This window comes from Oncorhynchus masou, chromosome 3, assembly GCF_036934945.1.
Source record: "Oncorhynchus masou masou isolate Uvic2021 chromosome 3, UVic_Omas_1.1, whole genome shotgun sequence".
NCBI classification, from domain to species: Eukaryota; Metazoa; Chordata; class Actinopteri; order Salmoniformes; family Salmonidae; genus Oncorhynchus; species Oncorhynchus masou.
The window spans coordinates 19713565-19739820 of NC_088214.1; the positions used below are offsets into that span (position 1 = coordinate 19713565).

Below are 26256 nucleotides of genomic sequence, written 5' to 3' on the forward strand. Positions count from 1 at the left end.
TGGATCCATGCAGAGTATTTACAAAAAAAAACCGAAATGGCAAAAATGACTTGAGAAACATAATAGTAACATAATAAACTTGAATAATAGCATTTGATTAGGCCTAACAATAGCAATAGACAACTATGTGTAGAGGTTCGGCTTGGAAAGGTTTTTTCACCTGGTCACATACAGCCAAACCGCTACACACAGCCTACATCGTTGTCACCATATTAGCTAAAGTAATGTCATAGTCAGCATAGCTAATAGAATTAACATGTTAGTGAACCCGCTAAAATCAAGCAGTAACATTAGTTTACAATCAGTAAGCAGTTACACCAGCAAGCCCCTCAATAAATAAGTAATACCAAAACTGTGCCTTGACTTGGAAGACTTCCAGTGTTGTGTTGAAAAGTCATAGCCAGCTAGCTAACATAGCATCCCTCTGTTTGAGCGGGGTGTTTCAGTAGGCTAAGCTAGCTAGCTGCATTTGCTAGCTAAGTAAGTCAAACTGGAAAAAATGGCACTCTCTGTCTCTCTATTTATCTCTTGCTTCTCCTTCAAACTGTTCAACTATTGTCTTTATCTCTCTTTGAGTCAACTACTCACCACATTGTATACACTGCAGTGCTAGCTAGCTGTAGCTTTTGCTTTCAGTACTAGATTAATTCTCTGATCCTTTGATTGGGTGGACAACATGTCAGTTCATGCTGCAAGAGCTCTGAAAGGCTGGAGGACGTCCTCCAGAAGTTGTCATACTTAATGTGTAAGTCTATGGAAGGGGTGAGAACAATGAGCCTCCTAGGTTTTGCATTGAAGTCAATGTACCCAGAGGAAGACAGCTAGCTGTCCTTCGGCTACACCATGGTGCTACCCTACAGAGTAGTGTTGAGCCTACTGTAGACCTTCTTTGCAAAATAGTGTGTTTTAATCAGTTATTTGGTGACGTGATTATATTTAGTGTAGTTTAATCTAAAAAGTACAACTTTTTAAATGTTTTACAATTAAACATTTGATGAAATTCAATGGGGAGTGATGGTCCTCCCCTTTCTCCTCTGAGGAGCCTCCACTGGTATCAATGCACCCAATCACCACAAAGATATAGGAAATCAATCAGGGATTTCACCATGAGGCCAATGGTGACTTTAAAACAGTTTAATGGCTGTAATAGGTGAAAACTGAAGATGGTGTCACGCCCTGACCATAGAGAGCTGTTTATTCTCTATGTTGGTTGGGTCAGGGTGTGATTTAGGGTGGGTTATCTAGGGGAATTGTATTTCTATGGTGGCCTGATATGATCTTGTCTAGATATAGTTGCCAGTGAGCATTATTATTCGCGTCATGGTTAGTTTTGTTCTTTAAGTTTTCATTTCCAAAATAAAGTATGGAAACATACCACGCTGCATCTTGGTCTACTTCTTATGACGAACGTGACAGATGGATCTAAAACATTGTAGTAACTCCACAATATTAACCTAAATGATAGACTGAATAGAAGGAAGCTTGTATAGAATAAACATTTCAAAAATATGCTTCCTGTTGGAAATAAGACACTTAAGCAAAACTGCAACAAATGTGGCAAAGAAATGTACTTTATGTTGGGCTCCCAAGTGGCGCAGCAGTCTAAGGCACTGCATCTCAGTGCAAGAGGCATCACTACAGTCCCTGGTTGAATCCAGGCTGCATCACATCTGGCTGTGATTGGGAGTCCCATAGGGTGTGATTGGGAGTCCCATAGGGCCAGCACAACTGGCCCAGCACTGTCTAGGTTTGGCCGGGGTAGGCCATCACTGTAAATAAGAATTTGTTCTTAACTGACTTGCCTAGTTAAATAAAGGTTACATATAAAATAAAAATTATGTCTTGATTACAAGCGTAATTTTAGGGGCAAATCCAACACAACACATCACTGAGTACCACTCTTCATATGTTTAAGCATGGTGGTGGCTACATCATGTTATGGGTATGCTTTTCATTGGCAAGGACTAGGGAGTTTTGTTTTTGTTGGATAAAAGGAAGCAATACAGAGCTAAGCACAGGCAAAATCATAAAGGAAAAACCTGCTTCAGTCTGCTTTCCAACAGACACAAATGCACCTTTCAGCAGGACAACAACCTAAAACACAAGGCCAAATACACACTGGAGTTGCATAGGCAACATTAAATGTTCCTGATTGCCTAGTTACAGTTTAGACTTAAATTGGCTTGAAAATCTATGGCAAGACTTGAAAATGTCTGTCTAGCAATGATCAACAATCAACTTGACAGAGCTTGAACAATTACAAAAATGTGAATCCAGTTGTGCAAAACTCTTAGAGACTTACCCAGAAAGACTCATAGCTGTAATCATTGCCAAAGGTGATTCTAACATGTATTGACTCAGGGGGATGAGTACTTATCTAATCAAAATATATCAGTGTTTTACCTTACTTTTTTACTTTAAATTTTTATTTTTTTTATTTTTTTTACAAATGTTATTTTTCTTCCAGTTTGACATTTGATAATTTTTTTGTAGCTCGTTGACAGAATTATCACCATGTGTTATTACTTTTCTATTATTTCTCTATTTTATTTTTCTCTGCACTGTTGGGAAGGGCAAACCTTTCACTGTTAGACACCTGTTGTTTACGAAGCATGTGACCAATACAATTCGATTTGACACACATACACACACACACACACACACACACACACACACACACACACACACACACACACACACACACACACACACACACACACACACACACACACACACACACACACACACACACACACACACACACACTGGAAGTTACAAAAAATAGAGGCCTGAACTTTAGAATGTAATCTATGGCAGAAGGTCCCAAGACCAGCTGATCACTGAGTGGGAGGTGAAAGCTTGGAGAAATGGGAGAGAAATATTTGGCCTCACCAGTTGATCTGATGGTCTCATTACAGTAGAGTTGCTTTTCCCCACAATGATTTACTCTCTCTGATATTGCTTTCTGCTAGCTCTGCTCTGCTCCACATCTGACATGGCAATGTTTATTTTTGTTTTTTAGAAACCAGTTAGATCAGATTCTGATTCCTGGCAGAGAATACATGGCGGCATGAGGACATTCAGTCATTCACAGTTAATGAGGAGAAGTTTTATATTGCAGTCTTTTAAGAGTTGACCTCACCCGTGTTAGTGCATGGATGATTGTTCTCTTTTCTAATGCTTTATTGGTCCGTCTCTGTCTATGTAAAATTGAGCAGAATGTTTTCTTTCATTCATAAGTATGTGATTCCGTCTTGATGACAGTTTGAGATATGGGATGTGACACAGACCGTGAAAGAGCTGTCGTTTTTTTTGGATCTGTCTCTCCTAACATGATTTCAGCATCAACATGAACGCTGCAAATATTTTGTTACTTCTGTTACTGTTGTATGTGAGTATTTCATACTTTTCCTTTCCTGACAGTTTAGAAATATTATGTTATTTTTTTATATGTACACTTCAACTGCAATACCGTTTTTACCTTGACTGAAGGCAGAAATGCCTTGAAACTATGTCAATCTTCTTTAATGTATTCTATTCCTCTTACCTTGAGATTATAAATTGCTATACACATACAGTACTTGAAAACTAACCAGGCACATGTTGAGGGGCTACATGGATTGCTTTGAGTCAATTCACTGCCACTTCAGTGAGATCTACTTCAGAATGTGACTTTATTTTCGATGTCCCTAGTTGATCTATTCTACACTCAAGGCATGCAATTCTGTTTGAGTATACATTTGTGAGACAGCATGCAGTCCAGATAATGCTAATCAGATTGGAATTGAATATACAGTATGTTATAGGCCTACATGTGTGGGGGTTTAATGCTTACCAATTATGAATGGTTTTAAAGAATTCTTGACTAGTAACATATTGAGACCTCACCATGAGTGACCTAGACGTGGACATGTGCAGATACACACACACAAACATACGTAATGGAAAAGCAAATGGGATCCCTTAGGAACTGTGTGGGAATGTTTTCTAAAATGCATTGAACGAACCGCGGACATTTCCTACATAGTTTTACAGGTAGACTAGTATCTTTTTTTTAAAGGGAACATTTTCTCGATGCAGTTATACAGTACAGGTCAATGGATACCTTGTACATCAAATTATTTTGAGGGCTATGGGAGTGAAGTGAAAACTGTACATGGCTAACTAGTCTTTAACAGTTTGTTCCAGATCCCAGTAACCATTTCAAAATTAGGCTACCATTATGAAGCCATTGTAAAACTGTTAGTGCAGATTCCAATTAGTTACATAAGTATTCACACCCCTGTGTCAATACATGTTAGAATCCCCTTTGACAGCGATTACAGCTGGGAGTCTTTCTGGGTAAGTCTTCTAGGAGCTTTGCACACCTGGATTGTACAATATTTGCTAGACAGCCATTTTCAAGTCTTACCATGGATTTTCAAGTCAATTTAATTCAACTGTAGCTAGGCCACTCAGAAGCATTCAATGTCATCTTGGTAAGCAACTGAAATGTATATTTCGCCTTGTGTTTTAGGTTAATGTCCTGCAGAAAGGTGAATTTGTCTCCCAGTGTCTGTTGGAAAGCAGACTGAACAAGGTTTTCCTCTTGGATTTTGCCTGTGGTTAGCTTTATTCTGTTTATTTAGTCCCTGCCAATGACAAGCATACCTCTAACATGATGAGGCACCACCATGCCTGAAAATATGAAGGGTGGTACTCGGTGATGTGTTAGCAAACCTCCCTGGTCTTTGTGGTTGAATCTGTGTTTGAAATTCCCTGCTCGAATGAGGGACCATACCGATAATTGTATTTATGGGTACAGAAATTAGGTAGTCATTCAAAAATAATGTTAAACAATATTATTGCACACAGCGTGAGTCCATGCAACTTATTATGTAACTTACTAAGTATATTTCTACTCCTGAATTTATTTAGGCCTGCCATAATAAAAGGGTTGAATACTTATTGACTCAAGACATTTCAGCTTTTCATTTTTAATACATTTTTACACATTTCCTAAAACATAATTCCACTTAGACATTATGGGGTTTTGTGTGTAAACCAGTGAAACAAAATCTCAATTTAAAACATTTTAAATTCGGACTGAAACACAGCAAAATGCAGAAAAAGTCAGGGGTGTGATGAATACTTTCTGAAGGTGCTGTATGTATAGACTAGAGGGGAGGGAGCACTGTGACAGCAGCAGCAGTCAGCTGAGCATTCTAATTAGGCCTGCTGTGCTGTTATGCAATTCCTCAAGTCCAGAGCTACAGTTGTGAGTGAGGTTGCAAAATTCCATGACTTTCAATAGATTCCCTGGTTTTCCAGAAATCCTGTTTGGAGGATTATGGATTTCCTGCTTATTCCCTGCTGATACCCGGAATCCTCCAACCGGGATTTCGGGTAAACCAGGGAATTACTAAATGTTCCCACAATTCTGCAACCCTATATTAGGGAGCATTAATATGTTGCATTTTTTTTATATCTTTGTTGCTGCAGCGGTACATCATTAATGTGACAAACTCTCTTGCAGGGTGTAAGTTAGTATGACTACGCCACTTGTGAAACAGCCCTGACCTGCCCTGTAATAGACCCTTTAGACAGCGTCCTTAGAACGACTTCGTCCACCACAACCCCCAGAACCCCCCAGAGATCTCAGTCCAACCCCAGAGGAGACCTTAATGCTGCAGCTGCCCTTTACCCTCAGCTTCCTTTGTGCTCCAGCCTGTTCTTGTCCCCCGCTCCCTCCAAAAAAGGACATTCATTTTACAGAACACAGCTGGCCCCCCAGCTATAAAATGAGGGCTTACCTTGCCCACTATCTAATCTGACCACCAGTCAGTGCCCGTCAAAAAGGGAGGGATAGAGAGGAGAAGCGGATGTTGCTTTGGCCCAAACACAAACATCTGTAACCTCTTGTTGCCACATTTGCCACACTGCCATATCTGACCATCAGTGGAGGTAGAGGTGGTTAGAGAGCAGGGGAGGAGAGAAGAGGGGAGAGGAGGAGAGAGGAGAGGACAGGATAGGGGAAGAGAGTAGGGAACGGTAGAGAAGAGGTATGGATAAAGATGAGGCTTATATTTTGGTCCACACCCAAACTCAGCCATGTGGGAGCTCACGTTGCTACCCTGTTATTGTGCATCACCCAGAGGAGCAAGTCATGGGGTCAGGCCAGCCAGTCTGTCAGGGAGGGGAGGGTCACTCTGATAAGCTGCACACATGCTTCTGTAGAGTCCTCCTGCCTGCCAAATGAACTTAGTCAGGTGGGTACATTACATTAGCAGGAGTCATTGCATTACCTGAGGACAGGAGGGACACACTGTCGACTGCCTCTGATTAGAACAACAGCTAAATTAACCTTCAGATCTGCCTACTGTCTGTTTGGTTATTCACCATAGCTAGGTAATACCACCATGACTAATATGATGTTTTTTAAATCCTTAATGCAATGCATTTGTTGCCAGATTTGAACCGTTTGTCAAAATTATTCAGATGATTAAAAAAGCCTATTTGCATCCCTAATCATAGAACACTTACAGAGTAAATTAATATTTACATTAATTCATCAAATTGCTCACATGCACTTTATTTTTCTTCTTCTCCTTCCTTTCCAGACCAGTACATTGTGTGAGCAGCTCTCCCAGCTCTCCCTGCTTGCCCTGTTACAGAAATACTGTGAGGCTCTCTCCGCACTCTACAATGTCACAGGTAATGTAAAATATTAATGAAAGTGGGGAACACAATGAGTGTTTGTTCTTTCCAGCATGTTAATGACTTTACTTTATTTATTGACTGAAGAATTAGAGTGATGTTCAGTCAGAGCACATACCCCAAAGTAGCTTTGCACGCAACGAGACTGAGGTAACACTCATTGGTGTGCACAACGGGCTGATTGAATGACAAGCACTGCTTAAGCCAAGGCAGATCATTTCACTAGAGGATGTTTATTGGCATAATTCACTAGTATTAATAATCACATCCACCTTCAGTGTTCTCAGTCATACCAATTAATATGCTTGAGCAGCACTTATTCCAAGAGTGTTGGATGTCTGGGGTTTTACATAGACTTGGTTGTTCGTTTGCAAGCGTGAAAATAACCTAGCTTCATAATATGTGAGGAATGAGTCAGTGTTGCTGTAGCCAACTATTTTTGGGACATGGAAACATGTAAATACCAACAGCTCTATTGTGTCATAAACATTTTTTTCCCCGGAATATCGTAAATGAAGGAATACGGAAGTAGAATGGCCTCCTAGCACAACATGTCAAATTATTTTCCAATGTATTTAGCCTGTTGGATGTGGATAAACATTTCAGCAAGATTTGGAGATGACAAAATAATGAATTACACGTGTGTTACGAGAGAAAATTCTTATTTCTCTCCTCCACATGTAACTGGTGTGAAATGGCTAGCTAGTGTTGTGCGCTATCTGTGATGTCACTCGATCTGAGACCTTGAAGTAATTGTTTGCCTTGCTCTGCAAGAGCTGATGCTTTTGTGGAGCGATAGGTAACAATGCTTTGTGGGAGGCAGTTGTTGATGTGTTAAGAGCATCCCTGGTTAAAGCCCAGGTTGGGGCGAGGAGAGGGACGGAAGTAACACTGTTACACACAGAGAGCATTAATCATCATTCCTGTTGACAGGATTATTTGAAAAAGGCATCTTCTGCTCCTGTATTCTCACTAGCATGTCAAACTAAAAGCTCCCTCTCCCTACTTATTTTAGATCAAGTCTAAAACATAAGTTAGATGCATCGTGAAAAAACAGCACTTTGTCAGAGAGATTCTACAATCATGTATCAATTACAATAGAGACTTTTGTATTGGTCAGCTGCGTCTTCCTCATTCGTGCTGTGTTTCCTACCTGCATGATTCCGCAATCTGTTTTTCCAGCCCATTGTGCCCTTGCTCTGGGCAACACCTTACTGAGTGAGAATCTGCAGATTCTCTCTCTGTCCGCCGGGCCTAGAAGACTCAGTCTTTGTCAATCAGACAACTGAAGCAAATGTGTCTCTTTGAACCAGCACAAAGAACGTCAGGATCTGGGCTTGCAGATAAAGTATGACAGTCAGTGTTTAAAATTAGGTCAGACAAGTTGACTCCAGAAGGAAGAAAATATTATTAAATTGCTGGTTTCTTTTGTTATCCTCAAATGGTCCTCACTTCTCACTGTTATGATGACATATAAAGAGTTACCAGGAAGACATGTTATGATGATAAACTATATAAAGTTACCAGAAACTCAACACATTAAATTCACCTGGTTTATATGGTCCATGGCGCCAGTAGATGACATCTAGGTCTTCTCTCATCTGTTAAGGATCGGACCCTTTAAATTTTTTTTTTGCCCAAATTGACATACCCAAATCTAAATTCCTGTAGCAAGGATATGCATATTCTTGATACCATTTGAAAGTAAACACTTTGTAGTTTGTGGAAATGTGAAATTAATGTAGGAGAATATAACACACTAGATCTGGTGTTTTTTGTTTTGTTTTTCCATCATGTTTGAAATGCAAGAGAAAGGCTGCAATGTATTATTCCAGTTTAGATGCAATTTAGATTTTGTTCACTGACTGATCCAATGAATCATTGCATTTCTGTTCAAAGTGTTGTATCAAGTCTGCCCAAATGAGCCTAATTGGTTTACTAACAAGAATTTAAGCTTACTGCCCATATCAGATATGTCTACGTTCTGGGAAATGTTATTGTTACTGTTACTTACAACCTCATGCTAATCACATTAGTGCACGTTAGCTCAACTGTCCCATGGGGAGGGGGGGTGGCACCGATCCTGTAGAGGTTCCTTAATTTACCAGACATTATGGGCCGATCTGAAATATATGATGAGAGGTGAAAGCTGTGCAGGACTGATTCACAACCTTACGGTCTCAAGGCGGCTCTGGGATCCATCGGTCTCCTATATTTGTAAGTATTTTGATCCAACTTTGCAACCCTGATGTAATGTCTCTCATCTTCACTTCAAGACTTCTGAAGCAGAAAACCCAGAAGGGTTACCTTTACCTTTCCTCGGCAGATGAGAGAATGCATATTTTATTGGACATGCACAGACTACACTAAGATGCACAGAGTTGATGACTGCAGGTCTAGCCTATTGTCCCAAAGTATACAGACCACCACAGGCTATTTGTTTAAAATCCTTTTTAGGCGAAAGATATTAAAAACAAATAATTGTTCTTTCAACATGCTCTTCGAAAAGCAATCAAATGCATTGCTATTAGTTTTATTCAAACTGAAATATAATCGTCTTATACCACAGCCACTTTATTTTTATAAAGCCATCAGTCAATATTCATAAAGCCTTCTTAATTTACGATTCTGCAGTCAGGGAATAACCCTGAAAAACTCTAATTAATGATCACTTGGCAGTTTTGTTTAAATCAGTTATTAATACATTTTCAAGTTCATAACTGTGCACTCTTCTCAAACAATAGCATGGTATTCTTGCTATTGTAAATTGCTACTGCATGCTACTGTAAATTGGACAGTGCAGTTAGATTAAAGACTTACTTTCAACCAGTCTGAACATTTCACAGCAGAACCACAGGCGATATAGTAGATATGACAGCCAATATGTGAATACTGTGCCTAAGGCCTATAAATTGGATGTGCAGGGACGACAATCAATGTTATTTACAGACTTGTTTACTTATCTGCTTCCCCCATTAGCCTAATGGAATATGGAGCATAACAAGTAAATTAATAATGATCATCATCATCATGATGGTGATAATGATATCTAGTCTAATTCCATAGCTGGTAGCCTGCTCTGGGGGAATACATTAACATTTAGGTGGTGCTATTAATAGACATGGGCAATTAAAACTTCCTCCACTAGGCTACTCTGTGCTGAAGTTGACACTCACAGAGCTGGGTTGGGGGACGGATGGACGTGTATGTTTCAGATCTCCTAATACGTGTCTAGACTGCATATTACAGTAAATGAGATGGAACAGTAATTGTATGTGCGAGTCCAGTGCACAACTGAGAACTCTCTCATTTAGATAAAGGTCATGAGTCTAATTGAACAAATAAACAGATAGATCATCAGTCTGTGATGACATAATGGTGATACATATGTACTACAGAAAGCATTGGAGAAAGTGTTACTACAGGACATGTATCATAAGCTTCATCAAAAGCTATGTGAACATTTATTTCAAAAGTGACATCTTCAAAAGTTTGTTTGACACATTTTTCATGCAATTTCACAACCGTTTAATGTTCATTCCTTTTTCACCCACACAATAGATAGGTCGACTTAAAAAATACATTGGAATAAACACTTTTCCCTGCAGTCAGAACTTTAAATGGATAACGCAAATTATAATAGGGAATTCTGAATCTCACAACGGTGCTTGGCATAACTCAGAGGTATGGAAAACCTAATCTGATAGTAATCTGACTAACTGTTACAAAAATGATCTGATTTTTAAATAAAATAAGAGATTAGTCAGAAAGGGTCCCTTTGATGGGATTCTGAGAGGAAAACAGACTGTAAGTTAGTTTAAAACCATTTCCTTGAATTGATGTGTGTTTTGGATTTAAACATATAAATATAACATAGATATTTATATATTCTCTAGGCTACATGCCACTGAAAACTATTTAAGGTAACATTTATGTCACCCACAACATGTCTGGGATGTATCCATAACCTGTTTCAATTCCCACCCTTTCCCTCACTCCTGCTCCTTCCTCCCCCCCCTCATATTTACCTAAGAAAATACCTTTAATCTCTTTACTAAAAGGTTTATGAAAAAAACTATAAAATATCGTTTCCAACAGTGCTTCCATCAGAACATTGGATCAGCCACTGCTACCAGATTGGACGCATTTGTCTCAATAGCTCACTGACACCGGCTGTCATGAGACATAACAGATGGGTAGTTTGTAAAATACATCGTCTCTCTGTATGAATTTAACTAACTTTAATCATTTGTGCATAACTCCAAAGAACGATTATGAATTTGTGCTAGTAGGCTGAAGCTCACTGCATCGATCTGATTGTACAGGGAGAGGAGGAGAGAGAAGGAAACTCTCGAGTAGCCTACGTGGAGTCAGAATTCTGAGTGCGTCAATTGGACGAGCAGCTTTCCACGGGTTTGAAACGGGCGCACTATTTCTTGTCATTCTATTTTGGATGAAACACATGCACGTAGTAGGCAACGTGTTAGGAGCCTTTCGGACTTCAAGCCTAGCTCTTTGATTTAACGTATCAATTGAACCATGGATGCTACGATTTACCAAATCATCTTTGGGGAGTTTGGGGACCCAAACTGTAGTTTGATGGATGCCTTTCAAGACACTTTCTACGAAAACGCATCGTTCTCTTTGATGGATTTTGACGGTACGAGTTGGGGGGATTTTGACACTGTCATCAATGGTTAATGCTTTCCCTTGAAGTCTTGGGCAATTAATTATCATTATTTAAACGCCTTTTTGTTTATTTAAAGGTTTGTATTGCAATGCCACAACTGATGAGATTGGAACATGTTGGCCAAGGAGCAACACCGGACGGATGATGGAGAGACCCTGTCCAGAGTACATCAACGGGGTAAAGTACAACACCACAAGTAAGATATTAAACCATTTAAATATTTTGTTGTATTTATTCACCGTGCATCTTTACACTGTTAACATTGGCTACATAGTGGGGATTGTCCCTGTCCATGCGTAATTGGGTGGCAATACTTATTTAGCCGTAATGTTTTGATCATAAATGAAGGGGAAACTTTAAACTGTGCAATCGGAGCCAATCTTCTAATATTGGATACAGCAATAATATCATATTCAGTTTGCGGGTGGGTTGCTGGAATGGAGCCAAAGACTCAAGTGCCATTTTTAAACTCGAATAAATTACTAATTAATGCAGTGTTTGCAGCCACTTGCTCTCAAATATTAGCTGAAATGTGTTTCATCTACCAAGATGTGTGACGATACAATACATTTTTATTTGAGTGAAGAACATTTTTTCGAATATTGAACACTGTTTGTAAGCAATTTGTCCAGTTATGTAAGAACCATTCTGTTATGACACATGATCATCAATGTCAAAATAAGACACACTATCTCTCCTGTCTGTTTTGGCCTTGTGCCCTTCCCTGTGCTGTTGGTGGACTCACTCACTCTTCATCACCATTACCTCTCCAGATGAATTAGACCACATTGGTGAGCAGCAACACCCTGCTGATTGATAATATAGAGAAACACCGGTGTCACCCAATGCATCATTGTCAGCATCCAGGAAAGTAGTTGATGATATTATACAATAACAACCTCTGATTAATGAATACTAACAGGTGTCAATATGAAAACAATAGATCACAGATGATGGTTGACCAGCCAACTCTTTTGAGAAATTTTAACAGTAGATCTTGTGCTAGCTCAGCAATCTAATGCCTAAGCTTCAGCCCAGCAGGTTCACACAGGAGACAGAGGTTTGAATCCAGTCGGCCATTTAGCATAAAGCAAAATACAGGGTATTAAACTGATCCAAAGTGAAATGTTTAGCTTTTTGTTCGTAATTGGCACTGATATAGAAATTCAATATGTTGGCTATGATAGCGGGATAGGTTGACTGATTTGATCATTTCAGGATATACACAGACAATGAGTTTGCCTCTCACATTCAAATGTGATTTAACAGAAGCCCTATGTCCACACTAAATCAAATCACATGTTATTTGTCACATACACATGGTTAGCAGATGTTAATGTGAGTGTAGCGAAATGCTTGTGCTTCTAGTTCCGACAATGCAGTAATAACCAACAAGTAATCTAACCTAACAATTTCACAACAGCTACCTTATACACACAAGTGTAAGGGGATGAAGAATATGTACATAAAGATATATGAATGAGTGATGGTACCGAACGGTATAGGCAAGATGCAGTAGATGGTATCAAGTACAGTATATACATATGAGATGAGTAATGTAGGGTATGTAAACATTATATTAAGTGGCATTGTTTAAAGTGGCTAGTGATACATGTATTACATAAAGATGGCAAGATGCAGTAGATGGTATAGAGTACAGTATATACATATGAGATGAGTAATGTAGGGTATGTAAACATTATATTAAGTGGCATTGTTTAAAGTGGCTAGTGATACATTTTGTACATGTATGGTAGCAGTCAATCAATGTTAGTGGTGGCTGTTTAACAGTCTGATGGCCTTGACATAGAAGCTGTTTTTCAGTCTCTCGGTCACTGCTTTGATGCACCTGTACTGACCTCGCCTTCTGGATGATAGCGGGGTGAACAGGCAGTGTGTAATGGCTTTCTTCTGTCGAAGGAGACGAGGACCAAAATGCAGCGTGGTTTGTGTTCAACATGTTTAATAAAAGACGATAACGTGAACACTACACAAATACAAAATAACAAACGTGGCAAAACCCAAAACAGTCCTATCTGGTGCAGAGAACACAAAGACAGGAAACAACCACCCACAAACCCCAACACAAAACAAGCTACCTAAATATGGTTCCCAATCAGAGACAATGACTAACACCTGCGAGAACCATATCAGGCCATACATAGAAACGGACAAACTAGACACACAACACAGAATGCCCACCCAGTTCACGTCCTGACCAACACTAAAACAAGGAAAACACAAAAGAACTATGGTCAGAACGTGAAAGTACCCCCCCCCCCCCCAAGGTGCGGACTCCGACCGAACAAATCTGTCCGCCGTGGTCGGCTCTGGCGCTGGACGTGGACCCCACTCCACCATTGTCTTTGTCCACCTCCTTAGCGTCCCTTGAGTGGCGACCCTCGCCGCCGACCTTGGCCTAGGAACCCTAACAAAGGGCCCCACTGGACTGAGGAGCGCCTCTGGACTGAGAGGTGCCTCCTGACTGAGGAAGCTCATGACTGAGAGGTAGCTCATGACCGAGGGGTAGCTCATGACCGAGGGGTAGCTCAGGACTGAGGGGTAGCTTAGGCTGGTTGACGGCTCTGGCAGCTTCTGGCTGACTGACGGCTCTGGCAGATCCTGGCTGAATGGTGGCGCTGGCAGATCCTGGCTGAATGGCGGCTCTGGCAGATCCTGGCTGAATGACGGCTCTGGAAGATCCTTGCAGACTGGCGGCTCTGGAAGATCCTTGCAGACTGGCGGCTCTAGCGGCTCCTTGCAGACTGGCGGCTCTGGCGGATCCTTGCAGACTGGCGGCTCTGGCGGCTCCTTGCAGATTGGCGGCTCTGGCGGTTCATGACAGACGGGAGACTCTAGCAGCTCTGTACAGGCGGGAGACTCTAGCAGCTCTGGACAGGCGGGAGACTCTAGCAGCTCTTGACAGGTGGGAGAATCTAGCAGCTCTGGACAGACGGGAGACTCTAGCAACTCTGGACAGACGGGAGACTCTAGCAACTCTGGACAAGTGGGAGACTCTAGCAGCTCTTGACAGGCGGGAAACTCTAGCAGCTCTGGACAGGTGGGAGACTCTAGCAGCTCTGGACAGACGGTAGACTCTAACAGCTCTGGACAGGCGGGGCGCACTGTAGGCCTGGTACGTGGTACCAGCACTGGTGGTACTGGGCCGAGGACACACACCTCAGGGCGAGTGCGGGGAGGAGAAATAGGGAGTACTGGGCTCTGTACACGCACAGGAAGCCTGGTGTGGGGGCTGCCACCAGAGGGCTGGTGCGTGTAGGTGGCACTGGATAGACCGGACCGTGCAGGTGCAATGGAGCTCTTGAGCACCGAGTCTGCCCAATCTTACCTGGCTCGATGCCCACTCTAGCCCGGCCGATACGAGGAGCTGGAATGTACTGCCCCGGGCTATGCACCCGCACTGGAGACACCGTGCGCTCCACAGCATAACACGGTGCCTGCCCGGTCTCTCTCGCTCTCCAGTAAGCACAGGAAGTTGGCGCAGGTCTCCTACCTGGTTTCGCCATACTCCCTGTGTGCCACCCCCCAATAAAGTTTTGGGGCTGCCTCTCGGGCTTCCTACCGCGCCGCCGTGCTTGTTTCGCCAACTCCATTCTCCTGTAACCCTCCTCGCACTGCATCGGAGCCCGCCTGAATCCCAGGCGGACTCCGGCAATCTCCCTGGGTCGACCACCCACCTGTCTATCTATTCCCAAGTAGTATAGATAGTATAGTAGTATAGATCCAGATTCTGCTCCCATGTCCAATAATCCTGACATCGCTTCCTCTCCTGCTCCTGCACGTTATCACGCTGCTTGGTCCTGCTGTGGTGGGTGGTTCTGTAACGGCTTTCTTCCGTCGAAGGAGAGGAGGACCAAAATGCAGCGTAGTTCGTGTTCAACATGTTTAATAAAAGACGATAACGTGAACACTACACAAATACAAAATAACAAATGTGGCAAAACCCAAAACAGTCCTATCTGGTGCAGAGAACACAAAGACAGGAAACAACCACCCACAAACCCCAACACAAAACAAGCTACCTAAATATGGTTCCCAATCAGAGACAATGACTAACACCTGCCTCTGATTGAGAACCATATCAGGCCATACATAGAAACGGACAAACTAGACACACAACACAGAATGCCCACCCAGTTCACGTCCTGACCAACACTAAAACAAGGAAAACACAAAAGAACTATGGTCAGAATGTGACAGTACCCCCCCCCCCAAGGTGCGGACTCTGACTGCACAACCTAAACCTATAGGGGAGGGTCTGGGTGGGCATCAGTCTGCGGTGGTCGGCTCTGGTGCTGGACGTGGACCCCACTCCACCATTGTCTTTGTCCACATCCTTAGCGTCCCTTGAGTGGCGACCCTCGCCGCCGACCTTGGCCTAGGAACCCTAACAAAGGGCCCCACTGGACTGAGGAGCGCCTCTGGACTGAGAGGTGCCACCTGACTGAGGAAGCTCATGACTGAGAGGTATCTCATGACTGAGAGGTAGCTCATGACTGAGAGGTAGCTCATGACCGAGGGTAGCTCATGACCGAGGGGTAGCTCAGGACTGAGGGGTAGCTTAGGCCTGAGGGGTAGCTCAGGCTGGTTGACGGCTCTGGCAGCTTCTGGCTGACTGACGGCTCTGGCAGATCCTGGCTGAATGGCGGCTCTGGCAGATCCTGGCTGAATGGCGGCTCTGGCATATCCTGGCTGAATGGCGGCTCTGGCAGATCCTGGCTGAATGGCGTCTCTGGCAGATCCTGGCTGAATGGCGGCTCTGGCAGATCCTGGCTGAATGGCGGCTCTGGCAGATCCTGGCTGAATGGCGGCTCTGGCAGATCCTGGCTGAATGGTGGCGCTGGCAGATCCTGGCTGAATGGCGGCTCTGGCAGATCCTGGCTGAATGGCGGCTCTGGCAGATCCTGGCTGAATGGCGGCTCTGGAAGATCCTTGCAGACTGGCGGCTCTGGAAGATCCTTGCAGACTGGCGGCTCTGGCGGATCCTTGCAGACTGGCGGCTCTGGCGGCTCCTTGCAGATTGGCGGCTCTGGCGGTTCATGACAGACGGGAGACTCTAGCAGCTCTGGACAGGCGGGAGACTCTAGCAGCTCTGGACAGGCGGGAGACTCTAGCAGCTCTTGACAGGTGGGAGAATCTAGCAGCTCTGGACAGACGGGAGACTCTAGCAACTCTGGACAGACGGGAGACTCTAGCAACTCTGGACAAGTGGGAGACTCTAGCAGCTCTTGACAGGTGGGAGACTCTAGCAGCTCTGGACAGGTGGGAGACTCTAGCAGCTCTGGACAGACGGTAGACTCTAGCAGCTCTGGACCGGTCGGGGCGCACTGTAGGCCTGGTACGTGGTACCAGCACTGGTGGTACTGGGCCGAGGACACACACCTCAGGGCGAGTGCGGGGAGGAGAAATAGGGAGTACTGGGCTCTGTACACACTCAGGAAGCCTGGTGTGGGGGCTGCCACCAGAGGGCTGGTGCGTGTAGGTGGCACTGGATAGACCGGACCGTGCAGGTGCAATGGAGCTCTTGAGCACCGAGCCTGCCCAACCTTACCTGGCTCGATGCCCACTCTAGCCCGGCCGATACGAGGAGCTGGAATGTACTGCCCCGGGCTATGCACCCGCACTGGAGACACCGTGCGCTCCACAGCATAACACAGTGCCTGCCCGGTCTCTCTCGCTCTCCGGTAAGCACAGGAAGTTGGCGCAGGTCTCCTACCTGGTTTCGCCATACTCCCTGTGTGCCACCCCCCAAGAAAGTTTTGGGGCTGCCTCTCGGGCTTCCTACCGCGCCGCCGTGCTTGTTTCGCCAACTCCATTCTCCTGTAACCCTCCTCGCACTGCAACGGAGCCCGCCTGAATCCCAGGCGGACTCCGGCAATCTCCCTGGGTCGACCACCCACCTGTCTATCTATTCCCAAGTAGTATAGATAGTATAGTAGTATAGATCCAGATTCTGCTCCCATGTCCAATAATCCTGACATCGCTTCCTCTCCTGCTCCTGCACATTACCACGCTGCTTGGTCCTGCTGTGGTGGGTGGTTCTGTAACGGCTTTCTTCCGTCGAAGGAGAGGAGGACCAAAATGCAGCGTATTTCGTGTTCAACATGTTTAATAAAAGACGATAACGTGAACACTACACAAATACAAAATAACAAATGTGGCAAAACCCGAAACAGTCCTATCTGGTGCAGAGAACACAAAGACAGGAAACAAGCTACCTAAATATGGTTCCCAATCAGAGACAATGACTAACACTTGCCTCTGATTGAGAACCATATCAGGCCATACATAGAAACGGACAAACTAGACACACAACATAGAATGCCCGCCCAGCTCACATCCTGACCAACACTAAAACAAAGAAAACACAAAAGAACTATGGTCAGAACGTGACACAGTGGCTCGGGTGGTTGTTGTCCTTGATGATCTTTATTGCCTTCCTGTGACATCGGGTGGTGTAGGTGTCCTGGAGGGCAGGTAGTTTGCCCCCGGTGATGCGTTGTGCAGACCTCACTACCCTCTGGAGAGCCTTACGGTTGTGGAAGGAGCAGTTGCCATACCAGGCGGTGATACAGCCAGACAGGATGCTCTCGATTGTGCATCTGTAAAAGTTTGTGAGTGGTTTTGGTGACAAGCCGAATTTCTTCAACCACCTGAGGTTGAAGAGGTGCTGCTTCCCCTTCTTCACCATGCTGTCTGTGTTGGTGGACCAATTCAGTTTGTCCATGATGTGTATGCCGAGGAACTTAAAACTTACTACCCTCTCCACTACTGTCACGCCGATGTGGATTGGGGGTGGCACCCTAAAGTCCACGATCATCTCCTTTGTTTTGTTGATGTTGAGTGTGAGGTTATTTTCCTGACACCACACGCTGAGGGCCCTCATCTCCTCCTTGTAGGCCGTCTCGTCGTTGTTGGTATTCAAGCCTACCACTGTAGTGTCATCTGCAAACTTGATGATTGAGTTTGAGGCGTGCATGGCCACGCAGTCGTGGGTGAACAGGGAGTACAGGAGAGGGCTCAGAACGCACCCTTGTGGGGCCCCAGTGTTGAGGATCAGCAGAGTGGAGATGTTGTTACCTACCCTCACCACCTGGGGGTGGGCCGTCAGGAAGTCCAGTACCCAGTTGCACAGGGCGGGGTCGAGACCCAGGGTCGAGTTTGGAGGGTACTATGGTGTTAAATGCTGAGCTGTAGTCAATGAACAGCATTCTCACATAGGTATTCCTCTTGTCCAGATGGGTTAGGGCAGTGTGCAGTGTGGTTGCGATTGCTTCGTCTGTGGACCTATTGGGGTGGTAAGCAAATTGGAGTGGGTCTAGGGTGTCAGGTAGGGTGGAGGTGTTATGGTTATTGACTAGTCTCTCAAAGCACTTCATGATGACAGAAGTGAGTGCTACGGGGTGGTAGTCTTTTAGCGCAGTTACCCTAGCTTTCTTGCGAACAAGAACAGCGGTGGCCCTCTTGATGCATGTGGGAACAGCAGACTGGGATAAGGATTGATTGAATATGTCCGTAAACACAACAGCCAGCTGGTCTGCGCATGCTCTGAGGATGCGGCTAGGGATGCCGTCTGTGCCTGCAGCCTTGCGAGGGTTAACACGTTTAAATGTTTTACTCACGTTGGCTGCAGTGAAGGAGAGTTCACAGGTTTTCATAGCGGGCTGTGTCAGTGGCACTGTATTGTCCTCAAAGCGAGCAAAGAAGTTGTTTAGTCTGTCTGGGAGCAAGACATCCTGGTCCGCGACGGTGCTGGTTTTCTTTTTGTAATCCGTGATTGACTGTAGACCCTGCCACATACCTCTTGTGTCTGAGCCATTGAATTGCGACTCTACTCTGTCTCTATACTGACGCTTAGCTTGTTTGATTGCCTTGCGGAGGGAATAGCTACACTGTTTATATTCGGTCATGTTTCCGGTCACCTTGCCCTGGTTAAAAGCATTGGTTGGCACTTTTAGTTTCGCGCAAATGCTGCCATCAATCCACAGTTTGGGAATGTTTCAATAGTTGCTGTGGGTGCAACATCGCCAATGCACTTGCTAATGAACTCACTCACCGAATCAGCATATTCGTCAATGTTGTTGTTTGACGCAATGCGGAACAAATCCCAATCCACGTGATCGAAGCAATCTTGAAGCGTGGAATCAGATTGGTCGGACCAGTGTTGAACAGACCTGAGTGTGGGGGCTTCCTGTTTAAGTTTCTGTCTATAGGCTGGAAGCAACAAAATGGAGTCATGGTCAGATTTTCCGAAAGGAGGGCGGGGGAGGGCCTTATATGCATTGCGGTAGTTAGAATAACAATGATCCAGGGTTTTACCAGCCCTGGTAGCACAATCGATATGCTGGTAGAATTTAGGGAGTCTTGTTTTCAGATTAGCCTTGTTAAAAAAACAGCCAGTGAAGGACATAGTGGTGTATGAAATGTACTCCTCAGCCTGAAGCGTCCCCACTTTTCGCATGGTGTCGACTGATAAAACGCTTCAGGAGAGTGGTCACGTGTGCTTGCAAGACAGAGGTCCTGGGGTTGTGCCTCTGTGTCAATTGAATCTGGAGGAAGTGGTACTGGCTACGCAAGCAACGTGACATCCTTTACACCAGCATCACAGCCTTTAAAGCTGCTATATGTAACTTTTTGGGCGACCCAACCAAATTCATATAGAAATTGAAGTTATAGATCTGTCAATCTCATTGAAAGCAAGTGTAAGAAGTGGTAGATCTGTTCAATGTGTGCACTATTTCCTAGCTCCCCAGTCTTAACCTATTTAATCCCATCAGTCACAATAGTGACCGTACAAAACCTTCAGTTATAAGGCTCAATTTTTTTTACTGAATGATGTATCAATGCGTTTCCAGCAAATATTGAAATAATAAATGTGCAGTGTCACATGTGTCATGTGTCACATGTTTAGTGTAAATTGTCACATTACCAGAGCTGTTTACTTCCTGGTTGCACCATGAGAAGAGGATGACCGCATCAAAGCTCCTAAACAAAAGGTTAGTAAAGTATGTTAACATAAAGACAGGACAAATATTTTTGGTACATATCATATTTAAGTTGTCTAGTATTGATATATGCATTTGCAATTACTCAACTTTGTTCAGTGGGGTCACAGAATGAGTAAACTTCTTGACGGCAACAATAGTGAACTGCGGAATAACACATTGCATCTAGGAATACACATACATAGTTATTGTTCTACCTAACTTTCTACTCTGTTCTTTCTTTTAGTTTCACTTTGAGTCAAGTTCTGGATATGTTGGATCTAGGTGACCACCCAGACAAGGCATGCAACATTGCAGTTATCCCTCAAAATGAGAAAGATGCTGTCCTCAGTGATTGTGATAGCAATAGGTCAGATATGGTCTATGAGGGGGAGACAGGCCATTAGCCAGCCAGACTGTTGAATGCATATGCTGAACCAAACCTATGCAAACAGATCATGACAGGAACAACGTTATCAGTGATGATGACCTACCCCTTACCACCCCCTCCATTGTTGATAATGAAGAGCCAAGGGCCTCACCCGCCAGAGGGTCCAGTCAGAAGAGCCAAGGGCCTCTACCCGCCATAGAGGCCAGCCAGAAGAGCCAAGGGTAAAGCTGCAGGTGGTCAAAAATAAAGATCAAGTGTTCAAACAATCGAAGAGGCCTGGCACCTACGTGATTCCAAAACACATAGTATACAGCCCAAATATGCAAAGGTTTGTCACGAAACCACTGAACCACAGAAGGAGATCTCTAATGGCTGTTACTGTTGAAGATCAGGCAAGATATGACAAAGGTTCCCACTGGCCAATCAACACAATGCACCGGTTCCAGAGATGTCGTCATTGTGACAAATGCACTACCTATGCATGTGCGAAATGCAAAGCGCCACTGCACATTGAGTGATTCAAGATATACCATGGACAGTAGAAAAGAAGATAAGAGTGAATGAAAAAGGACTGAAAAAGCCAATAAAAGAACAATAGAAAAGTCAATAAAGGGTGAGGAGAAGCAGTACAACGGACTCTAGGAAGAAAAGTCAACGAAAAAGCGAAAAAGACAATCAAAATTACTGAAATGTTTTTGGAAAAGAAGGTCAATTGATTCAAGACCCTGTATTACAGTAGGTCTGACTGATCACAGTTCAAGAGAGTGATGAACAAACTAATATATATACAGTATATATATATATATATATATATATATATATATATATATATATATATATATATATATATATATATATATATATATATATATATATATATATATATATAGTTATATATATATGTGTGTGTATGTATGCATGTACTGTATGTATGTATATATATATATATATATATATATATATATATATATATATATAATTTTATTTTGTTCCGTGTAGGCCTCTACTTGAATGCATATTCTACAGGCTACCTCTATCCTAAATGTTACCTTTATGTTCAATGTGAATTAATCACACGACTGCTATACAGTTGTTAGTGAATGTTGCACTGAAATGTCATAATGACAATGTTCCAATAAAGTTCCAATATTAATGTTTCAATACATGTTGCACTAAAGCAACAATGCATGTTACAATAAAGTAACAATGTTGAAATACGTTGATGGTTGTTGTTTTTTGTCTTTGCTCTCAGTATTCATATCGGTGTGGTATAAGGGTTTTTGATATGTAAAATAGTCACACTAGAATGTGATGGGGCATTCTAGTGGCAATGCTGGAGACTGCCAGTGACAGAGTTTTAAATGTGTTAATTAACTGGGCTGGGATAAGAATTTTGATGACTGCGTAGGAGAAATATGTTAATTCAGTATACATCACATTATCCCACCAATTGTGACCGACCATAAAACACACCTTTTCACCTACATTTCCATGGAAAATTCCCCCAAATAATTATTGATTATTTCAAAGGGTTAGTAATTTTCTTGTCTGGGAAAAATGAGGGATTAAATGGGTTAAATTTCATTTTTGCGTCTTTTACTTGCAGTTTTGTATACCAGCTTCAAACAATCCAATATCTTTGGCTATGGAAAAAATATTTCACAGCGTTTTAAGATGGTACAATGATTCTCTACACTAAACTGATATTAGGTGAACTATTAGAAATTTATCAACCAGGAAATGGCAGAGCGAATTCGGCATAGTGCACCTTTAAAGACAAGAAACTTAAAGACAAGAAATTCAGTATGCTCAACGAATCTTTGCAGCAGGTGTGTAATATTACAGTCCCGCTCTTTTATATACACTATATATACAAAAGTATGTGGACACCTCTTCAAATTAGTGGATTCTGGTTGCTGAGCACACAGCGGTGCAATCTCCATAGACAAACATTGGCAGTAGAATGGCCTTACTGAAGAGCTCTGTAGCACGTAAAGAGTGCTGTAGCACGTAAAGATCGTCTGTTCTTGGTTGCAACACTCACTACTGAGTTCCAAACTGCCTCTGGAAGCAACTTCAGCACAATAACTCATTAATTGGGAGCTTCATTAAATGGGTTTCCATGGCCCGAGCAGCTGCACACAAGCCTAACGCATTGATCACACCGACAGTGCCATTGCGAAAAATGTTACGGAGCATAATCTGGATGTGTTCAACTAAATTTCAACATTCAACTGCTATCATTTCTATCAAGCCATTTACACATACAGTTTGGGGCATACATTCGATAAATCCAAAGTATGCATCACACAAATTGCACTGCAACTGCCTCTGCAACGCAATGCTCCAAGGCAAATGCAGTGTTCCATTGGAAATGAATGAATTCCTGGTGTACCAAAATGCAATGATGCTGTCGGTGTGATTGAGGCGTGAGATCACTATGCGCAATGCCAAGCATCGGCTGGAGTGTTGTAAATCTAACCGCCAATGGACTCTGGAGCAGTGGAACACGTTCTCTGGAGTGATGAATCACGCTTCATCCTCTGGTAGTCCGAAGGATGAATCTGTGTTTGGCAGATGCTAGGAGAACGCTACCTGCCCATATGCATAGTACCAACTATAACGTTTGGTGGAGGAGGAATAATGGTCTGGAGCTGTTTTTCATGGTTCGGGCTAGGCCCCTTAGTTTCAGTGACAAGAAATCTTAATGCTACAGCATACAATGACATTCTAGACGGTTTTGTGCTTCCAACTTTGTGGCAACAGTTTGGGGAAGGCCCTTTCCTGTTTCAGTATGACAATGCCCCCATGTACAAAGCGAGGTCCATACAGAAAGGAAGAACTTGACTGGCCTGCACAGAGCCCTGACCTCAACCCCATCGAACACCTTTGAGATGAATTGGAACACACAACTGTGAGCCAGGCCTAATTGCCCAACATCAGTTCCCGACCTCCTCAATGCTCTTGTGGCTGAATGGAAGCAAGTCCCCACAGTAATGTTCCATCATCTAGTGGAAAGCCTTCCCAGAAGAGTGGAGGCTGTTATGGCAGAAAAGGGGGAACAACTCCATATTAATGCCCATGATTTCAAATCAAATTCAAATCAAATTGCATTTGTCACATATTCTGAATACAACAGGCATTACCGTGAAATGCTTCTTTGCAAGCCCTTAACCAGCAATGCAGTTCAAGAAACAGAGTTAAGAAAATATTTACGAAATAAACTAAAGTACAAAATAAAATGTAACACAATAGAATACCAATAGCGAGGCTATATAAAGGGTACCGAGTCAATGTGTGGGGGTACAGGTTAGTCAAGGTAATTAGGGGAAGGTAGGGTTAAAGTGACTATGCATTTTGGAATGAGATGTTCAGAGAGCAGGTGTCCACATACACTAAATGACCAAAAGTATCTTGGGAGTCCTAGCAAATCAGACAGTCAAGCTCAGAGACGATGGGGAACAAAATCAACATGTGTGGATCAATGTATTTCACAGATTCATGTTAAGCGTGCTAGACAGGCCGTTATACTCAGTGAACCCAGCAGGATGTTACAGCACGGGGTCAAATGGGCCCTGAGTCAACTGAGCTGCCATAATGTGGTTATCCTGACCACATTGTGTCATACATTTATGTCATACAGGGGTCATACATCTTTCCAGTATCCACAACCACTTACTTCTCTGGAATACACCCTAGAGACTTACACCAGAAGTGTAGTGGAGGGCAAATGCAAATTCACCTTTTGCAGAAGAATTTATAAAAAATTAATATAGAGAGCGTTTGTAATGGGTGCGTGTTGGTGGCAGGGAAGTCAAGCACAGGAGAACGAACTTAGTATAAACAGAGTCGTTTAATAAGTGCTCATAAAACTTAAAAAAATATATACAAAAAATAATAAAAATGGGTACAAAACCTGTCGCACACTGATACATGACATGCAGAAAACATACAATCAAACAATCTCCGACAAGAACATGAGGGGAAACAGAGGGTTAAATACACAACATGTAATTGATGGGATTTGGAACCAGGTGTGAAGGAAGACAAGACAAAACCAATGGAAAATGAAAAATGGATCAGTGATGGCTAGAAGGTCGGTGACATCGACCACCGAACACCGTCCGAAAGGAGAGGGCGGAAGTCGTGACAGCGTTACTTTACACAACACGAACGGTGGTCAGCATTTACCCACCAATCTTTTTTTCTACTATTACATCACCGCTTACAACAGTACATCTAATATGACACAACATTGAACATAAATACCACTATCTATAATCTATGATAAGGACGTACAATATAGTTATTTTGATATGCCTTACCTATAGACTTTGGATCTGTAAATTTTCACTTTAACATAACTTTGTGAGTGATAATTTATGCTTAGTATTTCTGTTATTTCAGGAGAATTTGTCATGCAGATCAAGAACAACTTCCACACTCTTATGTGAATTCACCTTATTAAGACACTTCTAAAGCTGTACAACCTTAGGTCAATATTATGTAAAATTGTATTTTACGTAAAAGCAACATATTCTGTGACAGGTGACTCTTTAGACACAAATCTTGCCTACAAATGTAGGATCTTAATTTGATCACCCTGTTGCAGGAGAACTTTCTTACAATGTAGGATATTTAAAACGTGTAGTGTTTTTGAGGTTTAAAAATGCTTCTGAAGATTGTAATATCCACTGACTTGATTTTCCCTTACACAAAATCTAATCAACCTCTACAAAAATGTCCATTAATTATAATCCACTTAATAATGAACTTTTCCTGTTGCTACAGGATAATTTTCCTGCTGTAGCAAACTGGCTCAAATTAAGATCCTACATCTGTATGCTAGTCAGAATGATTTCTATTCACTGAATGATTGTCTCCTTGGGATTACAGTACAATAAACAATATTGGACATGCAGTTGTAGGCCTGCATATTAGAATAAGGGTTCAAATTCAGGTCACTGAATTGTTACTGGAAGGGTTGAAGATATTGTATGCCTGGACTCATAATAGTCTCAGTATTTTGACTTTGCGGTTCTAAAGATACCACTGTGACTGTCAAGTCTCTCAAGTTTCACCTCGTTGGCCGACAGTGCACTAAAATGAACAGTTTAGTGGGCCACATGCCATGGTTACATTAGTTGGTTTTGGAAACAATTTAACAGAAATCAGAGGTTTCAAATGGCAACGGACCCTCTCAGATAGGGTGCCGCACAGTAAATTGATTATTTCCTTTCCTTTCAAAACGTCTAAATGTTAATGTCAACGGAGTGGCTCTTTAAGAGGTTTATACATTTTTAAACCTCCTCTGTGTGCCTTTTTTGTATGAGTGTTCATCTAATTCCATGGTTTATTTAAAACATGCTTTACTAGGCTGTTTGGAAGGAGGTCCATCATTGTCTTTCCCTTCCCTGTCATAACCGTGTCATTCAATAACTGGCCAGCCTCTAGGTCACTGGATCTTCCCAAGA

The 26256-nt window shown here is 42.8% G+C and overlaps 1 protein-coding gene across 3 annotated transcripts in view; it reads left to right on the forward strand.

Moving 5' to 3' along the window:
- The first annotated feature begins 2942 nt into the window (after nt 1-2942).
- Nucleotides 2943-26256, forward strand: part of LOC135512305 (corticotropin-releasing factor receptor 2) — a 78623-nt gene continuing 55309 nt past the window's right edge. Inside the window, exons 1-4 of one of the 3 annotated variants that reach the window (XM_064934226.1) lie at nt 2943-3391; nt 4517-4604; nt 6600-6693; nt 11463-11582. In XM_064934226.1, the coding sequence (XP_064790298.1) occupies nt 11528-11582 (55 nt within the window). In that variant the 5' untranslated portion in view covers nt 2943-3391; nt 4517-4604; nt 6600-6693; nt 11463-11527. Of the gene's footprint in view, nt 3392-4516; nt 4605-6599; nt 6694-11158; nt 11357-11462; nt 11583-26256 lie in introns of those variants that run through there. The other 2 variants (XM_064934208.1, XM_064934215.1) reach the window with 2 other exon arrangements.